The following is a 12,548-nucleotide window of genomic DNA, read 5'->3' on the forward strand; positions in this document are numbered from 1 at the left end:
GCACGGCAGGTAAAACTCATGACGAGCTTGGCTCGTCATCAGCCTCGAAGGGGTCAATACTGTTTATTTTCAAGAGTGTGCCTCTGGTAGCTGAAGTGAGGCCTTTTATGGAGCTTTCTTATCCAGAGGTGGCTTATTGGTGATGTGCGGTTAAAGGGTTAAAGAGTTAATATTTCTATCTTTACATTTGTGGATAGTGCATGAGCTGGTGGTTAACATACATTAGGGGTGAACTTGTATTTTGTTGTGGTTAATTGAGAGGGCGAGGGAGAGAGAGAGAAAGAAGGAGAGAGAGAGAGAAGGCGAGAGAGAGAGAGCGAGGTAGAGAGAGAGAACGAGAGAGAGAGATACCCCTTAGGTCAATATCTATCTATCTATCTATCTATCTATCTATCTATCTATCTATCTATCTATCTATCTATATATATATATATATATATATATATATATATATATATATATATATATATATATATATATATATATATATATATATATATATATAATTTTATATCATGTGATCAAGGCTGGAGCCGAATCGCGTAAGGGCCGACATACCAAGGGGTGAATAAACCATTCTGATGCACCTTACTTGTGGTCCGTGGTCTGTGCTCCATGTGTACGAAATTTTAATGTCTAGTGGGAGTGACTGCTGGAAGTGGAGTGATCGCGATATCATTTTTTATATATATATCATTTTTTCCCTCAGTCTGAGCAAATGATTTCTCACGCCCATTTCATCAGCTGAATATACGTGTTATGTGTATTATATCATTATATTAAAACCGAAAATTGTGTTTTTCAATAAAAAATATGATGTACTTAGTAGAAAAGCTTATGCTAGTGAGCATATATTTTTGTGCGATCTCAATGCATTGTGGGTAGAGGCCTCCTTATGATCATATGTAGAGGCATAGCCAGAGGGCAGACACAGGACAAGGGTCATATACGGGGCAAGGATGGGGTAGAACGACGGGGATCTGGTAAACAGGAATTCTGGGTTGAGTTATGCTAATCAACATATATAGACAGGCTTTCACAAAGTATTCTGGACACAGTCAAGCTAATGAGCATACGTAAAAGTGTGGTCAGAAGGCATGCTCTGGAGATGCATGCAGTCAGCACAAATACTGTGATGTAAGCTTGTGACCAGTTAGGACAAACCCACCAACCTTTCAAGGCAACAAAGTGGGAGATTTGAGGAGAGTGCAGTGGATTCGTTTCAGGATGTTCTTCTGGGGTTTAAATGGATTGATCATTGCAATTTTAGCTAACAAGCATTCGAAAAGCTAGTAAGCCTCGCCTTTAGGGCCTCATGGATTGGCCAGTGGGTTTAAGCCATGATGCAAGGCATTAAATACTGCTTAACAGAGCTAAAGAATAAATAAAAAAAATACTTTTGACGTGGACTGCCGCATCATTTTGTAGACGCGTGTATCATCATGGCTAAAAAATAAAGAAGTTTCATAATAAAAAATGTTTGAAAATGTTTGATGTTTGTAGGTCTTGAGGCCTACAATTGACTATTCTTTACCTTGAATGGTACATCCCCCATCTGAAGTGTTGGAATGGGTAGTCACTCTTCCGGGTTGGTGAATCTCCTTTCCATAATGGTAAATGTATATGGAATCAGGCGCTTCTGTCCTGTGGGATGGTGATTGGCGCTACTGGAAAGGTCAGCCCTCTACTGAAATTCTGAGCTTCTGCTCTGAGATTGTGAATTTCTTTTACGAAACCTCGAATCTTTCCTTCATAATGAAGAATATGCAAAATAATCATAAGTCTCCCTCCTACAATGACGAGCATTTTTTGGGGGGAATAGCAACACTCATTCCTACAATGGCCAGTCTCCCTTTTGATATGGTGATCCTCCATAGCATAAGGAATCTTCAATCTTCTTTCCTGAGCGGTTAGCCTGTATGAAGAGAGGTGAATCTCCCTTCTGAAATGTTAAGACTTCCTTCTGGAATAGTGAACATATCTTTATAAAATGCAAATCTTGGCACCTGAATTGTGGGTCTCCCTTCTGGTTCCGCGTCTCCCTTTATACTGGCGCGTCTTCATACTTAAATGATGAACCTCCCTTCCAAAAGAGGTTGTCTTTGCTTGCAGAATTATAATTTTCTTGGCAGAAGAGTCACAATCCATTTGACCTGGGTTCCAGGTTAATTGTCTTGATCCAAAATTGTTAATGCTTTTGAAATTAAAGTTCCTGTTGTCCTCTTTCCTTAGGCCTTTGCCTGAAGCCATGACCATGTGCCGGCACCTTCTCCTGGCCTGGATCGTCCTGTTAAGCCACATCCTGGCTGAAGTCTATGGTCAAGGTAAGGAACAAGGGGGTCTCAAAATAGCGCAGCACAAGAAAGTAATAACATTGTCCGCCGCAAGCCTATGACTCTTGATCAATTATTTTGGGATACATCTCTTTCACAAAGGTTTTTTGTGGAAGTTCTCACTACTAGATGCCCTTACATTTCTATTACAAACCCTTCCCCCACAAAGACATACTTTCTGTTGGTAAGAGAGGCCACATATTGAATGGGCATGGAATCTAAACAAACTTCTGAGCAGGTCTATCCCGCACTAGTGAAGAGTGTTAGATGGGGGCAAGTGGGTGTAGATGTAAAAAGCCCACACTGGGGGACAGTGTGAGAAACCTGCACTTCTTGGCAGTTTAAGAAGGTAGGACCAGAGGGCCGATATGATAAGTGGCCACTGGGGCCCCGATGTACTAAGACTGGAGTCAATAAAACTGGGGACAAATTGCACACTGACTTTTACTGAATCCATTCTGCTTTTACGAACCAACCTATGCACTAATAGGTTGCTTTGCAAAAACCCAATTTGTAGTGGTCTCAATTCGACCTACCTCAGGAATATTAATGACGTAGTTCGCAAATTGGTGACCCGCTATGAATCGCAGCCATGACATGGATGGTGGCCTGCTCAGCTCTGCAGACCTCCATGCCTGTGACTGCTTTTAAATGAAACATTTTTGTTTTTAAATGCAACCCATTTTCCTTAAAGGAAAACTGGAAGCCTGAAAAAAAAAAAGCTGAAGCAACATTTTTTAGGGACCTGTTGACAACTGCCTACTATTACAAAATGTTTTTGTCAATATTCACAAAGGGGACAAGGTCCTTTGGGAACCCCTTGCTGTTTGCAAATGGGTTATTGCTACATTTTTGTAGTTGGTAAAGTACTAGTGTTTTGGGGCTGGATTTTGGTCACAAAACATGACATACCATTTGATTCAGTATTTTGAAAGGGACACCCTAAACATGCTCCTTACAGATACCAAATAGATATTTGGTCACAAATCTAAATTTCGATTTGGTAATGTGTTACCGAATCACATTTTGGGTTTCATACATGACAACAAGCATTTTTGCAGTCGCAAATGACCTGACTTTGTGAATGAGACCTTTTGCGAATGCAAAAACGTTTAATCTCTTTGGGGATAAACTCTTTGTGGACTGTGCTATATACTGTCCATAGTGGGGTTGTGAAAAGCTGCCACTACTTGGAAGTTATGGAAGGTGACACCATTAGGCAGTGTGAGAAGCAGCTTTAGCTGAGCAGTGCAAGTGCTTGTCACTGGAGAGCAGTGTAAGAAGATTGCACTGCTGGCCAGACTTAGAAGTTGTCACAGGTGAGGAGTGTGAGAAGCGGGGGCTGGTAGGTAGTCTGAGGCGTTGCCATTGGTGGCAGTGTGAACGGCTGACAATGGTGGGAAGTTTTAGAAGCTGGAATTAGTGAGGAGTGTCAGAAGCTGGTGTGGATGTTTGCACGGTAGGTAGCGCGAGAAGATGATCCTGGTGGACAATGCATGAAGTTTTCACTGTTGGGAAGTATTAGATGCCAGAGAGCTTTTATCATTGGGTACAGTGAGAAGCAGCTAGGGCTGCAGAGTGTGAAAGACTTCCACTGGTGGGCAGTGTTAGGGGTTTGCACTATTCGGTAGTTTGAAAAAGTGGTCCTGGTGGGAAGTGAGAGGATATTGCACAGGAGGGAAGTGGTAGAAACTGTCACCAGTGAGCAGTGTGACATGCTTGCACTAATGCGTAATCCGAGAAGCTGCCACTGGTGAGCAGTGTGACATGCTTGCACTGATTCATAGTTTTAGAAGCTGGTTCCAGCGGGTCAGTGAGCCATCCTTGCACTGATTTATAGCTTGAGAAACTGCCACTGGTGAGCAGTGTGAAATGCTTGCACTGATTCATAGTTTGAGAAGATACCACTGGTGAGCAGTGTGACCAGCTAATACTGCTGTGAAGCATGAGAAGCTACCACTGGTGGGCAGTGTGACACGTTTGCACTGATTCATAGTTTGGGAAGCTGCCACCAGTGGGTCAATGAGACATACTTGCACTGATTCATAGTTTGAAAAGCTGCCACGGGTGAGCAGTGTGACACGCATGCACTGATTCATAGTTTGGGAAGCTGCAAAAGTGGGTCGATGAGACATGCTTGCACTGATTCATAGTTTGGAAAGCTGCCACTGGTGAGCAGTGTGACCAGCTGATATTGCTGGGAAGTACGAGAAGCTACCACTGGTGGGCAGTGTGACACGTTTGCACTGATTTGTAGTCTGAGAAGCTGCCACTGGTAAGCACTGTGACAGCTGACACTGGTGGGTAGCAGTGCTTAATTTGTGCTGGTGGTTTCCGGTGCTCAGCACTGGCATCTAATTGTCAAAACAGGCACATATGACAGATGCTACATGGTGGCACTGTTTGTGTCATTAAGGGATGAGCAGGACAACAGTTATTTATTCATTTAACATACATTAAGAAATAAATATTACCAGCGCCTAACCCATTGTTATAGTTTTGAGGACCGTGGAACAGTCTGAGTTGTCACACTGATTGCAGTGTGATGGTTAGTAGTTGTGTAAGTACTATCATTGGCAGCGCTGGCAGTGCCAATGGGTGATGCAAGCTGCGGGGGACTCCTGACGAGGGCCCTGGCACTATTGCTTTCACTGATTTGTAGTCTGAAAAGCTGACACCTGTACTGATCCATAGTTTGAAAAGCTGTCACTTGTGAGCAGTGTGACCAGCTGCCACTGGTGGGTAGTGTTAGAAGCTGCTACTGGCACACAGTGTGACACACTTGTACTGGTTCGTACTCTGAGAAGCTGCCAGTGGTGGGAGGTGTGTCATGCTTGCACAGATTTGTAGTCTGAGAAGCTGCTAGTAATGAGCAGTGCGACTCGCTTGCACTGGTTTACAGTTTGAGAAGCTGCCACTGGTGGACAGTGTGACACGCTGCCACTGGTGAGTAGTGTAGAACTGCCACTGGCGCGCAATGTGACACACCTCTACTGATTAGTACTCTGAGAAGCTGCCAGTGGTGAGCAGTGTGACACCCATTACTGATTCATAGTTTGAGAAGCTGCCAGTGGTGAGCAGTGTTACCAGCTACCACTGGTGGGTAGTGTAGAACAGCTACTAGCGCGCAGTGTGACGCACTTGCACTGGTTCATACTCTGAGAAGCTGCCAGTGGCGAGCAGTGTGACACGCTTGCACTGGTTCATTCTCAGAAGCTGCCAGTGGTGAGCATTGTGACATGCTTGCACTGGTTCGTACTCTCAGAAGCTGCCAGTGGTGAGCAGTGTGACACGCTTGCACTGGTTCTTACTCTCAGAAGCTGCCAGTGGTGCGCATTGTGACATACTTGCACTGGTTTGTACTCTGAGAAGCTGCCAGTGGTGAGAGGTGTGACATCTTGCACTGGTTCGTACTCTGAGAGGCTGCCAGTGGTGATCAGCATGACACGCTTGCAGTGGTTCGTACTCCGAGAAGCTGCCAGTGGTGAGAGGTGTGACACACTTGCACTCGTTCTTACTCTCAGAAGCTGCCAGTGGTGAGCATTGTGACATACTTGCACTGGTTTGTACTCTGAGAAGCTGCCACTGGTGAGAGGTGTGACATCTTGCACTGGTTCGTACTCTGAGAGGCTGCCAGTGGTGATCAGCATGACACGCTTGCAGTGGTTCGTACTCCGAGAAGCTGCCAGTGGTGTGAGGTGTGACACGCTTGCACTGGTTCATATTCTCTGAAGCTGCCAGTGGTGAGCAGTGTGACACACTTGCACTGGTTCTTACTCTGAGAAGCTGCCGGTGGTGAGAGGTGTGACACGCTTGCACTGGTTCGTACTCTGAGAGGCTGCCAGTGGTGATCAGCGTGACACACTTGCACTTGTTCGTACTCTGAGAACCTGCCAGTGGTGAGAGGTGTGACATTCTTGCACTAGTTCGTACTCTGAGAAGCTGCCAGTGGTGATCAGTGTGACACACTTGTACTGGTTTGTACTCTGAGAAGCTGCCAGTGGTGATCAGTGTGACACGTTTGCACTGGTTCGTACTCTGAGAGGCTGCCAGTGGTGAGAGGTGTTACATGTTTGTACTGATTTGTAGTCTGAGAAGCTACCACTGGTGAGCAGTGTGACATGCTTGCACTGGTTCGCATTCTGAGAAGCTGACAGTGGTGATCAGCGTGACACGCTTGCACTGGTTCGCACTCTGAGAAGCTGCCAGTGGTGACCAGCGTGACACGCTTGCACTGGTTCATACTCTCAGAAGCTGCCAGTGGTGAGCATTGTGACACGATTGCACTGGTTTCTACTTTCAGAAGCTGCCAGTGGTGAGCAGTGTGACACGCTTGCACTAGTTCTTACTCTCACAAGCTGCCAGTGGTGAGCATTGTGACATACTTGCACTGGTTTGTACTCTGAGAAGCTGCCGGTGGTGAGAGGTGTGACACGCTTGCACTGGTTCGTACTCTGAGAGGCTGCCAGTGGTGATCAGCGTGACACGCTTGCACTTGTTCGTACTCTGAGAAGCTGCCAGTGGTGAGAGGTGTGACATGCTTGCACTGGTTCGTACTCTGAGAAGCTGCCAGTGGTGATCAGCCAGTGGCGATCAGTGTGACACGCTTGGACTGGTTCGTACTCCGAGAGGCTGCCAGTGGTGTGAGGTGTGACATGCTTGTACTGATTTTAGTCTGAGAAGCTACCACAGGTGGACAGTGTGACCAGCTGCCACTGGTGAGTAGTGTAGAACTGCTACTGGTGCGCAGTGTAACACGCTTGCACTGGTTTGTACTCTGAAAAGCTGCCAGTGGTGAGCAGTATGACACGCTTGCACTGGTTCGTACTCTGAGAAGGTGTCAGTGGTGATCAGTGTGACACGTTTGCACTGGTTCGTACTCTGAGAAGATGCCAGTGGTGAGCAGTGTGACACGTTTGCACTGGTTTGTACTCTGAGAAGCTGCCAGTGGTGAGCAGTGTGACACGTTTGCACTGGTTCGTACTCTGAGAAGCTGCCAGTGGTGATCAGTGTGACACGGTTGCACTGATTCGTACTCTGGGAAGCTGCCAGTGGTGATCAGTGTGACACCTTTTACTGATTCATAGTTTGAGAAGCTGCCACTGGTGCGCAGTGTGACCAGGTGCCACTGGTGAGTAGTGTAGAACTGCTACTGGTGCGCAGTGTAACACACTTGCACTGGTTCGTACTCTGAGAAGCTGCCAGTGGTGAGCAGTGTGACATGTTTGCAGTGGTTCGTACTCTGAGAGGTTGCCAGTGGTGATCAGTGTGACACGCTTGCACTGGTTCGTACTCTGAGAGGCTGCCAGTGGTGATCAGTGTGACACGTTTGCACTGATTCGTACTCTGAGAGGCTGCCAGTGGTGATCAGTGTGACACATTTTACTGATTCATAGTTTGAGAAGCTGCCACTGGTGCGCAGTGTGACCAGCTGCCACTGGTGAGCAGTGTAAATGTAAATGTCTTGTAAAGCGCACTGCTGCCCTGAGGCGTCGTGGTGCTGTAGACCGCTGGGGAACCCGTCCTGGCTATCCCTGTGAGATGGTCCCTACTGGGTATCTCCAAGGTGAAACCAGGCATCCCCGGCGAATGTGGGGGGCCATTGTAGAGATGAGGCAAGCTAATGCCCAGAGTTGCCGAGTGTGATCCCTGGTTAGAGTAGGCACCGAGGCGAGAATTATCGAGCCCGCTGACCCTGGTCCACGACCCTGCCGCGTCGGGAATTGAACCCTGGTCCCGGGCCGTTCTCTGCTTCCGGGTCTGCCGCCTCTAACCAGTGAGCCACACCACTCCACTAGTGTAGGACTGCTACTGGTGCGCAATGTAACACACTTGCACTGGTTCGTACTCTGAGAAGCTGCCAGTGGTGAGCAGTGTGACACGCTTGCACTGGTTCGTATTCTGAGAGGCTGCCAGTGGTGATCAGTGTGACACGCTTGCACTGGTTCGTACTCTGAGAGGCTGCCAGTGTTGATCAGTGTGACACGCTTGCACTGGTTCGTACTCTGAGAAGCCTGCACTGGTGAGCAATGTGACGCCCTTGCACTGATTCATAGTTTGTGACAATGCCACTGGTGGGCATTGTTAGTAGCTGACCCTGGTGGTAGTGTGAGGAGCTGACACTGTTAAATAGCATGAGAAGCTTGAAAGAGTGAGCAGCATGCATGGGTATTTACCACTTACTCACACCCCACAGAGGCCTTTAGATTCTGACGCCAAACATTAATCAGAAGGAAAAACATGAAACAAATCCTTCTCAGTGCCCAGAGGCGACAGAGCTCTCAGAATTTACAATTCAAGAAAACACACACTCCAAAGAGAAAACCCGGAGACAGTGAGGCTGCAGGAAGTGCCTCGTCTCTCCTGTGAGCGCTGTATGGACAGATATTCATCGTTCTCTGCCTAAGGCACATATTTCGCTCCATACATTACAAACACTGTCTACTCTGTCAAACAGATGACTGTATGTAAAGGCATTTCTGTCTGTTGCAACTCTCACTTCTTGCGCCGATGGCTCCAGGAGCGCTTGGCCCGCATGAGGCATGTGTTAGTTTTGGGAAATTTACCTGACATCAGACTGAATTACCTCCTGCCCTCACCCCCAACGCCACTTAGTAACACAAACATGACTAACCCCTCAACACCTGAAAATGACGTCACAGGTAGGAGACAGAATTTCAACACTGGGACCACGGCATGAAGAATAAAAGGTGCTCTCCTTTAATTAATGAAGAAGGAATCTGTCTATTCAATTTATTCGGCCCAGCAAGTCCAAAACAGACAAGGGAATGTCATTTTCACCTTTTTGAAGTGTTCTGGTTCGAGTAGTTTCTGATTAAAGAAAGATGAAACCGGACGAAATGCATGGACCAAAACAGAAGCGGGCTTAATGAACAAACTTGTGCATGAGGCCCTCTTGCTAGTTGTTTGCTCCCCCGTCGCTTATGTTTTTCAATGCAGCAGGGTGATTCGCACAGGGTTGATGCTACATTGAGGGATTTGTAGGCTGCAGGTTTATGGTGCAGCCACAACTGATCATAATAGAGCGTTAGATTGCAATAAATGATTTTTTGCGAGTAAAGAGGGAGTGCTCCAACAGCAAAATATAATTTTGCCAGAAACTCTGAAAATGAAAATTATAGCTCTGGAGCTGGATGAGCAATGTGCAGCAGTTTCTACATGCTGAAATCAAGAGCTCTGTGAAGATTATTATACTGGATTATCACATCATCACAATCCCTGCACACAGTGCCATTTCACAAATTTCTAGGGGCCCTGGGCAAGGCATACGATGGGATCCATTATCAGATCATTTTAATGCTTGTGCTCCAGACGACATTGAATTATACATTAAGCTTTCAGAAATGGAGGCGCCAAAACAGACAAAAAATCAAGATTCCCTGCTTGAGAGAGAGGTAGAGAGAAGTGAAAAGAGAGGAAGTAGGCACACAGATGTAGAGATGGGGGACAGAGGTAAAGAGGCTGGTGAGGTAGAAGTGTTGAGGTGAGGAGAGACAAAATAATATGGGCCTAATTTACAACAGAATGGCGCAGGTGGTGCCGCAAGCAATTGTTCAGCGCGGCTCTAGGTTATTCTCAAACTGCAGGATTGCGCCGTATTTACAAAAATACCGTGCATTCTTGTACTGGCCCCCGCGCCGGCACTAAAAAAGCAGCCTAGCGCCACCGCAGGCACCCTTGCGCCATGTTGCAAGGGTGCCTGCGGTTGCGGAGATTGATTTTGTGCAGGAAGGGAGACCTTTATGCACCAAATCAATCAATGGAGGCTACTAACTCCTTCTGTGTGTGCTGCAGAATGCAGCCAGCATAGAAAGACGAAAAAACGATAAATAAGGATATTTGTCCTTGTTGCATCTCGCTAACACCAACCCTGGGGTGGCTTCGAAATCTGACGCATTCCCAGGTTTACGATGCCTCGTAAATCTGTGAATGCCTCAGATTCCATTGGTGTGCCGTGGGAACACCCACACCAACACCCATGGAACGCCCCTTTCACTCAGTGTTTTGCGTGAAAGGGGCACATATTTACAAGGCCATGAAAAGCCACGTAAAGTGGTTTTGCGGGCCATGTAAGTATTCTGCAGCACATTGCGTCACCGGAACGTTAAAAAAGTGACACTCTGGCGGCGCAAAAGTGCAGCTAGAGCCTCGGGGGCTTTGTTACAAGCCCCTTGAGCTGCTGGTGCGACACTTTTTAACATGGGAAAAGTGACGTATGGGCGGTGCAAGGAGCCCCTTGACCGCTGGTACACAACTTTTTCCCATGTTAAAAGTGACGCACCGGCGGCGCAAGGGGCTTGTAAATAAGCTGCTATCTTTTTAATGTAGGAGGGCACAATGGTCAAGGATGGAGAGGCCGAATGTGTCCATTGGCAAATTAATCTGCTTATTAAACGCATGGTTATTACTTTACCAGCAAGGTCGGGACCTGTGCACGCAGAGATCGGAAAGAAAAGTGGAAGGAAATGTGGAAAGGGTGGGGAATATTTAAAGGGGACAAAGTAAGAGAGGGATAGAGAAGGAGAGAAATGAACAAAAAATAGGGCGTGCATTGTCAGAAAAAATGTAAGAGTGGAAAAGCGATGAAAGGGATCAGTGGCGTGACACAGGCCCCTGCTGTGCTGGGAGGGAGGGGAGCTTAATGCTATAAAAAAAAAACAGAAGTGAAATAATGGAAAACAGCAAAAAAATGAACAACCTTCATCAGGTTTAAAGCTGGGGAAGATACCATGGGGATGTGGGTATTGGTGTGACTATTGCAGAGTTCAATATGCAATATACAGGCACGTGCATTACTAAACTTGAGGGGGCCCCCCTGCAAGGTACATTGAGGCCCCCCGCACCAGATTTAATCTGGAGCTTTCCGGCTAGAGTACTGTGCTGAAGGGTATCCTGCAGCTCGCCCCCCGCAACGCGGGCACTGCTGGGGCTTGTGTTACGCCACTGTATACAGGCTAATAGTTCAAATCCTTGTGGGATAGCTCAGTGACCTAATAGAGAGATCACAGAAATCTCAGTGCAGCTTGTAAATCAGAGACTCTGATACCATTCAGAGATAGCTGAGAAAAATGGGAATGGGAAAACGCATGTTCTGGTCACAAGCTCTAAGCAACAGAAAATTGATGGACGGAATGCAGAACAAATCAAAACATTCACCCCTTGTCAAGAGATCTGGGTTAAATCCATCATTCGTTTGCTCACCAGGCTCCCCCAGTTTAGGCTGGCCATATGCAAATCAGTCTTGACCTTGTGCCTCATGGGAACAGTCCGTCCCGAACTGTCAAACCAGGTCCTCCCTGGACCGGAAACAAGCATCCTAGGACCGTTTTCGGGGTTTCACCCCTCATCAGCCAGGATAGCTTGATTCTAGTGGCACAGTGAGCCCCGGACCCATTTCTGGGCATACCCGGTGCACTTAGGGTGAGGAAGCAAAAGACACACAATTGTTAGACGGAATGCAGAATAAATCAAAACATTCTCCCCCAGTCAAGAGATCTGGGTTAAATCCATCATTGTTTTACTCACCATGCCACCCCAGTTTAGACCTGGCCATGTGAAAATCAGTCTTGACTATGTGCCTCATGGGAACAGTCCAGCCCGAACTGCCAAGCCAAGTCCTCCCTGGACTGGAAACAAGCAACCTAGGACCGATTTCTGGGTTTCACCCCTCATCAGCCAGGATAGCTTGATTCTAGTGGCACGGTGAGCCCGGGACCCACATCTGGGCATACCCAGCACACTTAGGGCAAGGAAGAAAAAGACACACAATTGATGGGCGGAATGCAGAACAAATCAAATCATTCATCCCCCAGTCAAGAGAATGGGTTAAATCCATCATTCATTTGCTCACCATGCCACCCCAGTTTAGACCAGGCCATATACAAATCAGTCTTGACCCTGTGCCTCATGGGAACAGTCCAGCCTGAACTGCCGAGCCAGGTCCTCCCTGAACCTGAAACAAGCATCCTAGGACCGGTTTCAGGGTTTCACCCCTCATCAGTCAGGATAGCTTGAATCCAGTTTCACAGCGCTCTGTCCATCATTTCCTTGTGTTTGCTTTGTTTGCCCTGTGTTGGCAAGGTATGCCCAGACGTGGGTCCCTTGCTCACTTTGCCACTTGATTCAAGCTAGCCTGGCTGATGAGGGGTGTTATCCTGAAACCGGTCCCAGGATGCTTGTTTCCAGTCCAGGGAA

The 12,548-nt window shown here is 47.1% G+C and overlaps 1 protein-coding gene across 1 annotated transcript in view; it reads left to right on the plus strand.

Moving 5' to 3' along the window:
• Positions 1–12,548, plus strand: part of COL20A1 (collagen type XX alpha 1 chain) — a 511,940-nt gene that overhangs the window by 30,108 nt on the left and 469,284 nt on the right. Inside the window, exon 2 of the mRNA XM_078651638.1 lies at positions 2,233–2,324. Within this exon, the coding sequence (XP_078507764.1) occupies positions 2,249–2,324 (76 nt within the window). The 5' untranslated portion in view covers positions 2,233–2,248. The remainder of the gene's footprint in view (positions 1–2,232; positions 2,325–12,548) is intronic.

The sequence above is a fragment of the Lissotriton helveticus genome, chromosome 7, assembly GCF_964261635.1.
Source record: "Lissotriton helveticus chromosome 7, aLisHel1.1, whole genome shotgun sequence".
In the NCBI taxonomy this organism is placed as follows: domain Eukaryota; kingdom Metazoa; phylum Chordata; class Amphibia; order Caudata; family Salamandridae; genus Lissotriton; species Lissotriton helveticus.